Genomic DNA, 13,077 nt, shown 5'->3' with positions numbered 1-13,077 from the left:
TAGGGAAAAAAAAAAAAAAAAAGACTTCATCAGGAAGGACAGGTGCTTCTTTCAATGCAGCTCAGTTGTGAGGTTCTGAATCCCAGCTGGCATAATTCAACACAGTTAAACAATGATAAAGGTAGAGGACTCGACAATAACCTGAGGGTCCTGTACCACAGTCTATATTCAACCTCACAGCAGGATGCAGGCTTGCAGACCTTAGGTTATGGGACAAACATTATAGAATGATTTGAGTTGGAAGAGAACTCGCAGATCATCTAGTTCTAACTCTCCTGCCACAGGTAGGGTTGCCAACCAAGATCAGGCTGCCAGGGCCCCATCCAACCTGGCCTTGAACACCTCCAGGGATGCGGCATCCACAGCTTCACTGAGCAGCCCGTTTCAGTGCCTCACCATTCTCAGAGTAAAAAATTTCCTTGTATCTAATCTAAATCTCCCCTTGTCCTATCAAGTAGGCAGGGTTCCTGGCTTTTGGCATCCTTAAACACATAGTAAATGCCAACACTGGCTGACTGCTTGATATAGGAGTTCTCCATACTTCTGCCATAGACACTTTTTGTGAAAAATAAAGTATCTGAATCTTCTTATTCAGCATGAGCATCTCTTTATTACAATTTGGGCTTTTTTATTACCTAGCTAAAGTTGCAAACCCCTTTTCACACTTACTTCCACCTATGTAGGAATGGCTTTGATAAAATTTTTTGCTAGAGCAGAAGCATTTTGTATTTGGGGGATATTTTGCTATTTGCTGTTAATAACAAATTAATGCTTTTTTGTTTCTGGATAAAATAAATATATCCGTAGTAAAAAAAAAATATTCACTTTTAAATTCCATTCTAACTGTACCCAGTGGTGCAAAACCAAAGCTACTTGAACTTTTTTATGGAGAAAGATATGAAACTAGCCTGCAGCTCCTTTCAGTAGCAGAATCACAATGTCAAAAAGTTATCACCACTTGCACCACAATCACAGAATGACTGTGAATTGAGGTTCCAAAACTATGAACCATCTCCATCTCAGCTTTAAAACCAAAAGGAATTATGTAATATTCTAGATAGTTGTTATACAACAGACATAAAATTTAACATTTAACATTTTCACATTAATTCTTGCAGCTAAACCATCCAAGTATCAGCATATCACAAAACGTTGTTTATTATTTCAAATGAAGGAAAGCCTCACAGAAGCCTCACATTTACATTCATATTTGAAAACTGGTTTCACACTGTCCAGAATGGAAAATACTTGTAGATTTTAGGCAGGGCAAGAACTTATCCAGACAGGTTCTATGACAGATGTATACTTGAGTGAGAAACTTCTGAAGAACTGCTTATGTGGTACAAAAAACTTCATTCCTTATGCCACAGGTGGTACTTCCCTTTAGGCTAGTTCTGAACAGAAACCAACATACTGTTAGTAAGTAGCAAGTCATTTTAACTACACTAGCAGCTGCCATCAGGTTGTTTTGTGTTTTTCCTTGCAGGAACAGTGCATTACCTCCCTCACTTCCTATTAAGGACAAGTTTTATAGTTTTCATCCTCCCTTATCACAGTTTTTACAGTACACTATCCAATTGGTCTTCATCACCAGTTTAAGCTGTCTTACTAAAGAAATCACAACAAGACCAGCTTTTACACCTGCAAGAAACTACCACGTTGTAGCACTGATTTTTGAAAGCTGTTGGCTAGGACTAACATGACAGGAACAAGAAGTAAGGCTGCCAACATAGTGCTCTTTTGTTAAAAGGATGGGCACTGATACCGCTTTGCATGCTGTTGCCAGTCTCTCTGCAAAGATGAAAAGCAGCATTTATATTGGCAGGATTTAAACATGACAGCATTAGCATTTAACTCACACATGGTGCAGAGAGAAGAAATAAGATTATTTTCCTTTCTAGCTAAGTTATATGTACTGTTATGCCATCCTTTCCACTTTCTCATCTGATAATTTCATAAATGAATTCTAATGCTCTCAATTATGCCTTCCTTTCTGTTATGAGTCTGCTTTTCCTGACTGCTATTTTTCTTCCAGCTAAAATTGAGAGAAAAAGGGGGAAAGAAAATTAGGCCAGACCTACAATACAGACAAAAACAGAATAACTGGTGACTCAAACACATAAGCGAAATCTCTGAAAGCATTTTTCCAGTTTGCTTTGGACAATAAAAATCCATGGAGTTGATAAAGGACATTATGCCATTAAGCAGAGATGTCAACAGGAATATTCCACAGAAGATGCTACTAGCCTGGGAAAAGAAGGTTAGATTAATACATCTCTATTTTAATCTGGAAATGCTGCTAGAGCATTTACAGATGAATAAACATAATGCACTGCAATTAATTAAAAATTTTAATTTGCATCATGTTTTATAAGATAAACACTACATAAAACATTTAAACACTAAGCAATAACAGCTAATTAAATTACAAATGCTTTATCCCCAATATCTTCAAGAAAATCTTACATCTTTATCCTCTTTTTATGTTTTTAGCAGAAACTACTTCCACGGGACCAAAGTACAGTGCGTAGCTAGAGAGTGTCAAGTATCAGTGAATTTTCTACCTTTTTTTCAAGCTCACTGTGTTTCCAAATTCTCTGCATATCACAGAGATGGGGACTGTGCATTCCCACATAAGTTCCCCAAAATTGCTCCTCTCATACTTGCAGGATTGGCCCTTTTCTGCTACCTCATGGCATTTGTACAGAAAAGAGGCATAATTTACATTAAAACTGAAAGAGAGGCCAAGACATTTAATTTCTCTTTCATGGGAATCCACTGCTCCATCACGCTTGGATATCTCTAGTATTTCTGCCTTTTTTCTTTTTAACATCTCCAAGACAAATCCCTGTAGCATTCCATTTCTCCTCCTTCAACAGCCAGCTTTTCTGTGTTCTGTGCTGACTGATTTATGGAGCTATATGAATGTGTTTATCCATTTTTCTGCCTTTATGTTCAGAAAGAGAGGTGATTTTGTTTTTCTTTTTTGCAGGCAGACAGATTCTTCTGTTTTTCTCCAACTCACTGCAGCTGACACCTTCAGATAAAGAGAAGGGCTACTGAGGAAGACTGTTCAGGTAGCACCACAGAAACCATTAGCACAGCAGTATAGATACAGGCTCCATATCAAGACAAAAAATGTACTTCCCCTATGGCAACTCCAAAGAGCCTCACTGGCTGCAGAGGATGGGCAGGATATTGTTTTTCAGCTGCTTTATGCCAGTTTTGAGCTCAAGTCCTACTTTCTTGTTTACAACCAGAGGACACCTTACCAAAAGGGAAATCTGGACTTATGTTGGTGAAGCTTCCTCTCAAATTGCCCCGAATTAATCAGACAATATCTATTCATTTCACAGAAGAACCGTTAAGCTGGTATTTATTTTACCTAGTATCTGTTTTGTCTTGTTAGAAAAATGCTTATCTTAGGTCATACAGACCTAGAAAACACTTTCACAATGAAAGTGCAACTCAATCAAACTTCAGCTAACCATTTCCACTGAACTTGTTGAAGCACTATTCATTTTCAAGGAACATGTAAAACAGTAACTCAGCTATAAAAAGATCTGGTAGACTCTCTTCGTTGACAAATGGCTAGTGGTACAGCCCAGGAATAAAAAAAGTTTCAAGCATTAAAATCTCACTGATCTATCAACTCTACTTTGTCTCAACATCTCTGTCTCTCAGTATTGACCACTGTAAAGCCTGAGTAGGTACTCCATGTCATTTGTTTGAAGACAAAAAAACCAACACCACTTGTAGATTTCTGATGGAAAAAGAGACTGCTGAGCTAAGTGGTAAAGTGGTTATTTGCTAAACCACATAAAGTGACATGTTTCCCCAAATCATCTTTTACTCTCATTAGTGTGCTGAAATACTCGAATACTCTATTGTGCTCAATCAGAATTTACATCTATTGACAAAAAGTGACAGGATCAAATACTTCTTACGTTCAATGACTGGAAGAGAAAAAAAAAAGAGAAGAGAAGAGAAGAGAAGAGAAGAGAAGAGAAGAGAAGAGAAGCAGCCTAAACAGATAAATGAAAGAATGGAACTTGAAACAAATGAGTATCTTTTATGACATCACATAAATGAAATGAGAGCAAGAATTAGGCCAAATGATAAGAGAATGACTAGAAACAGGAACAAGAATTCTTCAACTTGACTGTATAAGACAACTGCTCTCCCATAGTTGATGTATTCCCTGTTCAGGATACCAACAAGCTGGTAAGGTCTTTCTCTAGTGTTGCCAATCAAGAACAAGTAAGATATTCTGTCATTCACTCCAGCCTGATGCATCCACAAGCCTATTTTAGAAATAATTCCCAATGCTGAAAATTTTCCTTAAAGACGTTTACTTGTTCATTTGCCATTGAGGAAGATTTTTGCAGTCCACTACTTTTAAATGAGGAAGTTTCACACACTTTTTTCTCCAGTTAAAGCTGCTCTGGGACTAAACTCTACTTACTAAGAAATATAAAACATTTACTCTAGTAAATTTTTGTTTTCTTTTTGGCTTATGCTACAGAAAATAAGGGGGAAAAAGAGCTTCAATCTGCAGATGTAGTCCAAGTTTTAAAAAAATATTTGTAGAAGTCTGACTCTTTAGCTCATATTGCATTAAGAGAGGAGGGAAGCAGATAAGAAGAATTGTCTAAGATAGCAGTCTCCCTCCCCAAGAATAGATCAAACCTTCTATATCCTGGAAACATAAGTTAACTGAATCAACATATGAAGTTGAGTCAAAAAGACATGCTAGCACAGTGTGGAAAGAGAAAGAGAACATATCTTAAGAAGAGCTTTGTCAGTCAGCAGCTTGATAAATTCCATCCTGGAGTACTACAGAAATCGAGTAATGTCTTCAATATGTACATCTGTAGACTTCTGTTCTTCAGTGATAAATATATAACCTAACTGCTGAATTCTCTCTCCCATGCTCACTCTTTAAATTTCCCCACACTGATGGAGGGTTTTTGATTTATTGGCAGCTTTTCATTTTTAGTATTTTTCCTAAGTTTGATGGAGCACTAGATTTCCAAGAAAGAGAAAAATAAAATTTTCCTTACCTGAATTTTGTCTTCTCTGAACAAGGATCTGCTGCTCTGTCAGGACCCACCCTGTGTTGGTTGCATTCAGCAACTCTTTTTGTATTCTGGCTTCACGGGGTTGGTCAATGTCTTTCTCATCAGAGGTTTTCTGGTTGGAGAGAGAAAGAATGGCAAATGTACTCTGCCTACTACACATGTTTTTTCTTGAGTCTGTATTCCAGCAGGGTGACTCACAGTTTAAATCTGTTTGTCTTTCCTTGTAATTTTATGGCTTTATACCTCTGTCAGTAGAGGAAATGCTTGCAGTTCCACTTGCTGGGAGGCATAATAGGCCTCCCAGCCTTGGTGGAGAGAGGGAAAATCAGCAGTTTTCCAAGTCTGATCGAGCAGGGGATTTTCATTCAGAGAAGACAAAACTAATGAAGGCACTTACTTTTCAACTGCTAGTTACTGTGATTTGTCCACAGTATGTTTCAGTATCATGTAGTTTTTTTTTCTGCCTTGCCTCAAAGACCCTAAAAAAATTCTTCCTAAGGGTTTTCTAAAGCTCTCAGAACTATTAATATCTACTGAGAGTTTGACACAGAGATATGTAATGAACGCTGAGATTAACACAGGAAAGGTTGTTTGTTAAAGATGATTACCGATATGGCTGATCAGTTTCAAGACTGTAATTCAGCTGCTTAAGAGGATCTGAATGTGCTTGCTGTCAGAGAAAGGGAAAAGCAGAAAAAGTATTTTTATTCAAAAGACCACCATGCTTGTCCACTCTAGAAATAAGCCTTTGAGGGAAACAACAACGACAATAATCAGTATTTGAGAGACTGGCAAGGGCTGAAGGAACTATATCTGCCGTACCAAGCCTGAAAAATAAAAGCAGAACGTACAGATATGCTACCTTTTTACAATATTCACTACTTCCTGGAAAAGAGTTCTTTCATCAGTAGCGTAACTGACTTCTAGTCCTGTAATTCCCGATCTTGTGAGCAAGGGTGCTTGGTCTCTGCTCCCTAGAAAATAAGTAAAACAGATCATTACATTTTAGAAGGTATTCCATCACTTCAGTCAACAGAATACAGAATGAACTATAGAACAAAACATTAAACAGAAAAAAAATAATACATTCTCTTTTTACCTTTAACATAATTAATTCCACACACTTATTCTGTCCCTCTTGGGTGGAAAAGTTTGTTCTTTTCACTTGGTAAAATTATATTACAGTAATAATCTCACACAAATTCTTCCATATAATTGAACTTGATTCAAAAGAGAAATGTCACCATTTTACATATACAAGAGTTCAACTACTGGAGAATTATTTTTGAGTAGGAAACATTAAAGCAGTATGTGACAGCTCACACAATATGTATCATATAGTATGTATTTTAATTGCCAGCTTAGTGTAGTGCTTTGCAAAATGCTTTGAAGAATTAAAATGCTATGTAACATTACAGTTTTGCTTTATAAACTTCTTGAAAGTATACTTCTTAAAAACACTGCTAAGTCACTAATAGAAATGGAAAAACCACCAGCAACTCCGCTCACAGTGCAAATTAAGAGTGTCTGCACTGATAATGTGTGTATAACAGCTAAATTCTTACGCATGCAGGAGCTGATAAAGAATAATATGCAACACATACACTGTATTTTCATTTTCTCTATACGACCGATTGTAATATCTGATTAAGGCAACAATCTGGAGTTTTTAAAAAGCATTTGGCTTTGACACATTCTCAAGATCCTGATAATTAAAAAAGTACATTTTCAGAAATAAATGTTAAAATGAGTACTGTAATTTGCAAAGCAATAATAATACAAAAAAGGAAAAAAACTGTATCAATATTGAGTCACTCCACTCAAGAAGTTCTATCCAAGAAAATACTGACAGCTCACACCACTTAAAGCAAGAAATGTCACATTAACATTTAAACATCATTTCATTTCACTTCACTAATAAAAACAGATCAGAACCTTCCCTCAAAATATTACTGGATATCTTAACAGAAAGCCTTTTCTTGATAATTTCGCAGAGAGGCACGCACCTAAGGGAGCCATAGTTTTCTATACTGTGACAAATCTCACTTAGTAAGTTAATGGAGATAATTTTCCTAAAGATAGTAACAAGCATACATACCAGAATAAACTTCACTGAGAATAGTACGGACTTAGCATAACATGATAAAACATCCATAATACTTTGAAAAATAAACTGGTAAAAGAAGGAGCTGTTGCCTTATTGCTGAATTTATTTTTGGTAGGCTTTTGTCAAGACTTTTTAATTTTAGACAGTATTTTGTGGTTTAATACTCTTTATAGTGTCAAAGAAACCCTAAAAGAAAGGACTTTTAAATATTTTTTACTAGCCTAAACCAGTGGTACTCAACCTTTAACAGCTGGAGAGCCACTTCTTTCTTTACTAAATGGAGTTGTAGAGCACCATAAACATCAAGTATCAACAGTGTGTATTTTTTTTTAAATCATGACACTTCAATGTGTGAGGATGCTGCCTCATCATCATCACATATTGATACATCACGACATGACACATCAGCATCCTCTCTCCCAGCAGCATTCTATCTTCAACCCCTTCTGGCTGCTAGGAAGAAGTGGGGTGGAGGGGCGGAAGGGGCAAAAGGGCGAGTTTTTCCCCATTCTGTCCCACGGCTGCTGGGTGGGAGGTGATCTCTACTCTTACCTGTGGGGGGATCCCAGCAGCTCCTTTTCTTTCCCCCTATGGGAGGGGAAACTTCAGCGACTCCCACACTGCTGGTCCATTTGCTCAGTGCTCCCCGCGCTGCCTGATAGAGTGGAGCGCCGATCAGACGCCTACATTGCGAGAGCCGCCTGTAGGGCCATGAAGAGCCACATCCGGCTCTAGAGCCACAGGTTGAGTATCACTGGTCTAAACAAAGCCAAAAAGGTACAATAGAATAAGGGCCCCTGTTTAGATCCTGAAAGGATCAGATAAAACCACAAAAATAACCCTTAAGTAAAATATAAAACATACTGTCTTGCTTTTAACATTTTCTACTTGTAGCTATCCAGCAACTTGAGTAGGAAACTAAAGGCAGGTTTTCCTCTTTATACTTTCAGAACACTGCAGGAGCTTGTCCACAACCATGCAGACAGAGATATTTTGAACATGTTTATATTATTTCTGATTTACAGCCCATGCAATGGTTCTTCAGAAGATATAAGCAGGAAAACTCTACGTTTAATATGGCCATTCATCCAACAGTCAACAAGACAAAATTAAATGAGCTAAACAGCAATATAGACACTCTATTATATTTTGCTTGCTACTGTTTGATTATTATGAAATAAGTATTTTTGTAAAGTATGTTAAAAAAAACAAAAAAGAAATAAGAACCTTGGCTGGAGAGTGTCCTGTCACTATCAATCACTATAGCGCCAGTGATTTCTTTTTTATCAGTATTTGGAAGTGCTGTGTCTGATGAGATGCAATAGAATAAAGCACAGATCGGATCAAACTCTGGGTCTGGTTCCAAATCTCGTCTGGTTCGAGCATGTAACTCCATACTGATGAGGGTAAGGTGTTGGACCTACCAACAAATAAATACAACAAATTAGTATGTTTTGGACCTTTCTTCAAAATAAAATAAAATAAAATAAAAAATTATTAACGCAAATGAGCTAACTGTAGACATTTACGTGGTCACTCTAACTAAGAGGTCATATTCTAAAATAATTAGAAGCAATTAATCAGGCATCTCTGGATCTCATTTTTTTGCTAAAAAAAAACTTACAAGTAAATTAACCGCTTAAAGCACTTTTATATTCAATTATTAAAATTCAATATATGTTTCTGAGTACTGTCTTCTTCTCTCAAAAGCAAATACAATAAGCAGAAATCAACATCAGCAATTATTAAATTCTTTCAGTATTTTCAAACAGTTTTGTATATTGAGCTGAATTCAGTTTCCAAACTCAGCACCACTGTTAGTCTTTATTTTCCTTTTCCTCCCTTGCCCAAGATTTGCAAACAGGCATGAAGACTAAGTCTCTTACAAGGAGGCATGAAGAATACTTATTTTTCCCTTCACTTGCATTAATGAAATTCCACAATGTCTTGCTTTACCTTTGTGTAAAATAGTTCGTATTATGAAACACTCACAACAGTACTTAATACTAATACTATCTTGTTTCTGTGTTGTCTTGCTTAATATAGCCAATAAACTAGACTAATGAGTGAATTTGAGGGATTACAAAGGAAAAATTACAAACATACCTGACTAAGCATGCTGCCCTGAGGGCTCTAGATTTGTTCATCCGTCAGTGAAACAGAACTGCACTATCAAGCTGTATCTCCATTTCCTGTAATATCATTAGTTTCTTCTTGTTTCTCTCATGTTATCTACTTAGCACATAAAACTATTCCTGAGCTTGTCTGTAAGCTGGTTATAGCTAACTCCAAGCAATGAGAGTGGTGACTAATAGGAAGGAAACACGTGCCAGCCAGCCAGCAGCCAAATGTAGTAGTACTGTATTCACATTGCATCCCCTTCTCCAGCACTAATTTTATTCTCTTTTCTCAGACCAACCACTGACACACATGAAATACACTCTTTGAGATACCTACCACCCTAACAAATGCAGAAGAAATCGGCCAATAGATTCAGAACTCACCATGTAGGGATTCAGAGAGGGTCTCACTAACATTCAGTCTGAAGCCTCCTTTCATAAGGAAATGATCCGTGAAAGTTACCATCAACTAGTTTTTCCAGTAATATTTTTATACAAAACCCTACTATTTCCCCCTCCTGATTCTTCCCTTGATGTTTGTTTAAAGGAAGTTTTACCATCTTCTCCACAAAATATTGTGAAATTTAGTCCAATTGTATCAAATAAAGACAACTGAAAATCCAACTAAAGTAGTAGAGCAATTACAGCTGCACACAGCACACACTGACTGATCTTAACTCAGGCAGGGACCAAGGAGGAAAGGTTTTTAAATATTGCCACTATGAAACTAGTTTGATAAACTATCACTTTATAAAATCACATATAACAGTAGGTTACCTCATGTAAAGATTTTGCTTCTTGCAGGTTTTGCACACTGACTTTAAAACCATAAGTGTTATTTAAAGATGGTCCTTCAATCTGAGAAGTCTCTCTCTTTGGAGCACCAAGGGCAGCAAACTGATTCTATTGAACAGTAACAAAAAACCAACACTCACATACAAATAATGAAAAAACTAGAGATAAGAAAATTAATACAGTGTTGCCAAAACTAAATGAACATTTACCAATAAAAGTGTAAATGCTACAGTACAATTACTAAAGGTAAGCTTTTACTATCCTGGAATAATTTTAAGGAAACCTCATAGTAAAGCAAAAGCCAATTTAAAATGCCTTAAAAAAAAAATAATATATATATATATATATCATATTGGCTCTCTTAGAAGGGTGAAGACAGGGAAACTAACAAGTCTCTGTTTGCTCTTGACCAACAATTCATCACAATACTCTGCATCGCTTACCACTTTGTAAAGGTGCTAAATCAAGGATACACTTACCCACTTGAACTGGGTGAATACCAGTATGTTAAGAACAAAGAAGATTATTGAGTCAGATCCATGATGCACCTATTCAATTGCTCTGTTTCCAATAAGGGAGCAGAAATACTCTTTACAGAAAACGAGTGATCAAATTCAGTTTCCTTTCTACTCTCTCAGCATATTAGTGCCATTTGCAGATCATTCATGTTTTCAGAAAATGCCTAAGACATTGTCTGAAAACCAACATATACACATGAAGACACATAAATAAATACATTTTTATATATACCCAAGGCTGAACCTAAACAGCAACACAACATTCTTAGATGGTCTCCTATTGTTTCATTAGTGTTTCACTACCCTAAAACAGATAACACACTGTCAAAATCCAAGTTGTTTTTTTTTTTTTTTCCTGCAAGTTAAACTGAGTTCTTCCTAATTTTGAGTGGATACTGACTCTGCAGGAATCCCACTCTACCATTTTAAATATATTTTTCAGCTCTTAATAGCATAAGAAAAAATAAACCAACATAGAATAAATTTTAAAACAAAGTTCCAAAAGAAAACATGTGTTAGAGCTATCTGCTTAAGAGAAAGATTATTAGTGAGAAAGAAAATGGAAATGTAAGCGTAGCATAACAAAAATAAACCTGTACATAAAATCTTTATTTACCTTCATCTGTGTGGTTAGAAGTACTCTTCGAAGACCATCAGGATTAATTCCTCTCTTACGACACAGTTTCTGGGCTTTTGGTTCTAAAAACATACAGGAGTGAAAAACTGTTTAGCCTCAGTAATATTGTCCAAATATTAAGCAATATGCTGCAAACAATCAGAGGTGTTTGTTTTAACATCGTTGAAAGATATTTATATATAAACAAAATTAACATTATTCTCTCTCCAATCCAAGGCAGAATGATTACAATTTAATATCTGTGGACATTTAGAAATGCACAATACAAGGCCAATCATTTACCAAATCTTACATCATTATCTTGAGTACTGCAAAGTTATTTACACTGCACTATGTTTGGAATAAAATTTATTAATGGCAACATAACCAACAAAATTTTGAAGTTCTCCAAATAAGTTACACGCCTTTAAGTTTTTAACTAGCACTTCAGAGTTCAGACAATGTCAGGAAGCACAAAGTTGTTCTGCTTTTCAACTTCTGTCATAATTAGTCACTTAAACAATAATGTGCAGACCTCTTCCTTTTCAAAAGTGCTTTAAATATAATTTTGTGAGGGTGAAGGAATTTTCTCAACATGTCAAAAGAATTATATCATATTCAGGAACGCTTTTTGTGTATCATTAAGATCACTTAATGGATTTACCTGTTGATAAAGGAGTAAACCCAAGAACTTCACGGATTCCATCTTGATTTTTTCTCTGTGTGATGGGTGTACTATGTAAGCAAATGGATTCAGAGTTCCCAGGATCTACACTAAGTAGAAGTGGAGATGTGTCAAAGGTTATCTTAACGTCCTCTTGGGTGGATGGAGAACTTTGTGTGCTTCCAACAGGCGCTACTTTATTTTCTTCAACAGAAGACAAAATAACATCCTGACTTTTCCACTCTGCATCTTCTAAATTGGACTGCTTGGGATCTGGAGATGCTACTTGTTGCCAAGGTGGAAGCACTGGAGAATCTGGTGAACTGTAACTGACATAATAATCTTCTTCCTCCTCTTCCTTATCACATTCTAGAGCTGAAGTGGTAAGTGTCTTGCTTTCAGATGTAGTTTCATTCGCATCTATGTCACTTTTAATATTTATAGAAGCTCCTACAGCACTTACAGACTTGTCATAGGTTTCCTTGGTTTGTGCTTTTGTAGGATCTGCCACAGAGGCAGGAGAGTCCTTTGTAGGCACTATAGGTCTTCCACCTTCCAGGCTTGACAAATTTAAATCTTTAGCTGCTTTTGCTACTTCTATAGATTTCTCTCCAGACAACACTGTGGAGCCGAAATTCTCAGCTGCCTTTTCCAGCTCAGCAGAATGATTCTTAGGCAATTTCTTGAAATGTTCATACTCTTCTTTGGCATGAAGCCATATCTGAACTTGTTGCTGGCTTGGAGCACACTTGCATGGCATTATAACAATTTTTTTGTCTTTGCTAGTTTTATGGCTATTACCTTCTCTTTTATTAGCAGCAGAGTGACCATAACGAGGAGGTGACCCTGGTCTAGGACCTTCAGTCATTGCTGAAAATGCAGTCTTCCAGAGACGTAGCCCTTCTAATGAAAAGTCTCCCTCAAACTCAAGCAGGTCATTTGGAAGCCTAGTTTCTACAGTAAGAAGCCGTCCTCCAATCTCCCTGAAAAGAAAATAGCTTGAATCATTGCTTTGCTCTAAACTACACTGCGCAGGCAGTTTTTGAGACTATACACTAGCAGAGTTCAGCTAACTAGTCTTCTCACAATACAATTCCTGTGGGCAGTATCCATCTTTTACAAAGCAAGCAGGCATACTTTCACTAATATCAAGCAATAAAAAAAGAAAGCATCATG

The 13,077-nt window shown here is 36.6% G+C and overlaps 1 protein-coding gene across 1 annotated transcript in view; it reads right to left on the bottom strand.

The window, feature by feature from the left end:
• Positions 1 to 13,077, bottom strand: part of LOC100542364 (DNA polymerase zeta catalytic subunit) — a 45,022-nt gene continuing 31,945 nt past the window's right edge. The window contains exons 14-20 of the mRNA XM_031552229.1: positions 11,902 to 12,884; positions 11,238 to 11,320; positions 10,086 to 10,211; positions 8,416 to 8,608; positions 5,944 to 6,055; positions 5,690 to 5,751; positions 1 to 5,193 (exon numbers count right to left, since the gene is read on the bottom strand). Coding sequence (XP_031408089.1) covers positions 5,721 to 5,751; positions 5,944 to 6,055; positions 8,416 to 8,608; positions 10,086 to 10,211; positions 11,238 to 11,320; positions 11,902 to 12,884 — 1,528 coding nt within the window. The 3' untranslated portion in view covers positions 1 to 5,193; positions 5,690 to 5,720. The remainder of the gene's footprint in view (positions 5,194 to 5,689; positions 5,752 to 5,943; positions 6,056 to 8,415; positions 8,609 to 10,085; positions 10,212 to 11,237; positions 11,321 to 11,901; positions 12,885 to 13,077) is intronic.

This window comes from Meleagris gallopavo, chromosome 2 (genome assembly GCF_000146605.3).
Source record: "Meleagris gallopavo isolate NT-WF06-2002-E0010 breed Aviagen turkey brand Nicholas breeding stock chromosome 2, Turkey_5.1, whole genome shotgun sequence".
In the NCBI taxonomy this organism is placed as follows: domain Eukaryota; kingdom Metazoa; phylum Chordata; class Aves; order Galliformes; family Phasianidae; genus Meleagris; species Meleagris gallopavo.
Note: the sequence above shows the minus strand (reverse complement) of the source record. Positions and strands in the feature narration are given on the sequence as shown.